The sequence below is a fragment of the Aplysia californica genome, unplaced genomic scaffold (assembly GCF_000002075.1).
Source record: "Aplysia californica isolate F4 #8 unplaced genomic scaffold, AplCal3.0 scaffold00038, whole genome shotgun sequence".
Lineage (NCBI taxonomy): Eukaryota > Metazoa > Mollusca > Gastropoda > Aplysiida > Aplysiidae > Aplysia > Aplysia californica.
Window position 1 is genome coordinate 784114 of NW_004797308.1, and position 1682 is coordinate 785795.

At 48.0% G+C, this 1682-nt stretch overlaps 1 protein-coding gene across 1 annotated transcript in view; it reads right to left on the reverse strand.

Annotated features, from left to right (window-relative positions):
• The window catches only part of LOC101861643, a gene marked incomplete at its 5' end in the record, with an annotated part of 110489 nt that overhangs the window by 5822 nt on the left and 102985 nt on the right, over nt 1-1682 (reverse strand). Inside the window, 1 exon segment of the mRNA XM_035973962.1 lies at nt 845-1000. Coding sequence (XP_035829855.1) covers nt 845-1000 — 156 coding nt within the window.

A 1682-nucleotide genomic window follows, 5' to 3' on the forward strand; every position in this document is an offset into this window, starting at 1 on the left:
CTCCCTCCCAGGGCTGGGCCATTGGTTATTATGAAACATAAAGCTGTTTGAATAAATAAGAGCAGGGTATCGCAAGAGTAGGCCAATAACTGAGTCCCGTTCAGTTCATCATGGCGTCATCTGAACAATATAGACAACAGACGATGCAGCTCTTTCGCGAGCAATGCGGTCGTTTGGCCACTCTGGGAAATGACGGCAGCACCGCACGAAAACAGCACCGAGCTGAGAATTGCAAACAGACTGATAGTGATAGCACAGTCCTTGACACTTTAAGAAAGGTCAACTTTTAAAACCATTCTGGAATCAAGAAAGAGATCCACATAGCACAAAGCGGAACTCTCCATAACAACGGTATCGACACACCAACGTTTGGATTAAAGAAAAACATATCAACACATTAATGGTCACTTCATTGGTTTCGGGGGAAAGCAGTTCACACTTCCAGAAACAACAGAGATAGAACAGAAGTACAACCAACCAACAAAACCACAGGCACCCCCCCCCCCTCCCCGGAACCCGTACATGAACGTTAATGAACATAGAAAAATATACAGAGACCAATACACTGTATAATATCATAAGCCACGGGAAGGAGAACACACCATAACAAACGAAGGAAAAAAACCAAAGAGAAACAAATTAAGCTGCGAACTGAAGAAGAAAACACACGACGAGCCCGGTGAGGAAAAAATTGAGCGGCCAAAGTGGTCATCACACGTTCACGTCATCGCAGCGAAAGAAGAAGAAGAAGCGTTTTAGTCAGGGCTTACAGAGTCCAGCCTCGGGGAGGGCAGGGCAAAAGCCACACACAAATTTGTGCACGATCTTGCATCAACTCACTGACCGTCGACCGAAGGCTGAGAGGTGAAGAAGAGGATGGAGGGGGCGGTGTGTCTACACAGGCGGGTGGAGGGGAGCAGCTGGGGGCAACACGTGCCCAGGAGGAGGAGGATAGGGGTCAGAGACGGCACGCACTCGCCTGCCGGAATACACTGACCCACTGGGAACGAGGTGGAGAGGCAGACCAGAAGAAGTTAAAAGGGGGAGGAGGAACAATGACACGTAGGTTAGAGGCCACTCGGAGTTCGGAAGAAGCAAGACAGACAGGCAGGCAGACATAATTTGTTGTTGTTGTTGTTGTTGTTGTTGTTGTTATTGTTGTTGTTGTTGTTGTTGTTGTTATTGTTGTTGTTGTTGTTGTTGTTGTTATTGTTGTTGTTGTTGTTGTTGTTATTGTTGTTGTTGTTGGGTAAAGTAAAGAGAAGCACATCGACACAATAGCGGCAATTTAGTGCCCGGAAAAAAGTAAGACAGACAGAAAAACAGGGGAAAGGCAAAGAAGTAGGACCTACCAGTAGCACCCCCAACCACCAGCAAGAAATACTTGAAGGATATAAAAGAAGTAGAACCTAACGTTGGCCCCCCCCCCCCCCCCCCCCCCCCCCCCCCCCCCCCCCCCCCCCCCACACAAGAAGACGGATCTGTGGGTACAAACAACAACTGTTGCTAAGAAAGCGGACGTAGAATCTAGAGGAAGTGGGTGCGTATTGTGAACGGTTGTTTAAGGCCACACTCCGGCCTGGCTTTCTGGGAACATGATGGGGGCCAAACAAACAGAGTTATCTCAGGGGCAGATAACAAAACGTTTACACAACAATTTCTTGTGTGTGTGTGTGTGTGGG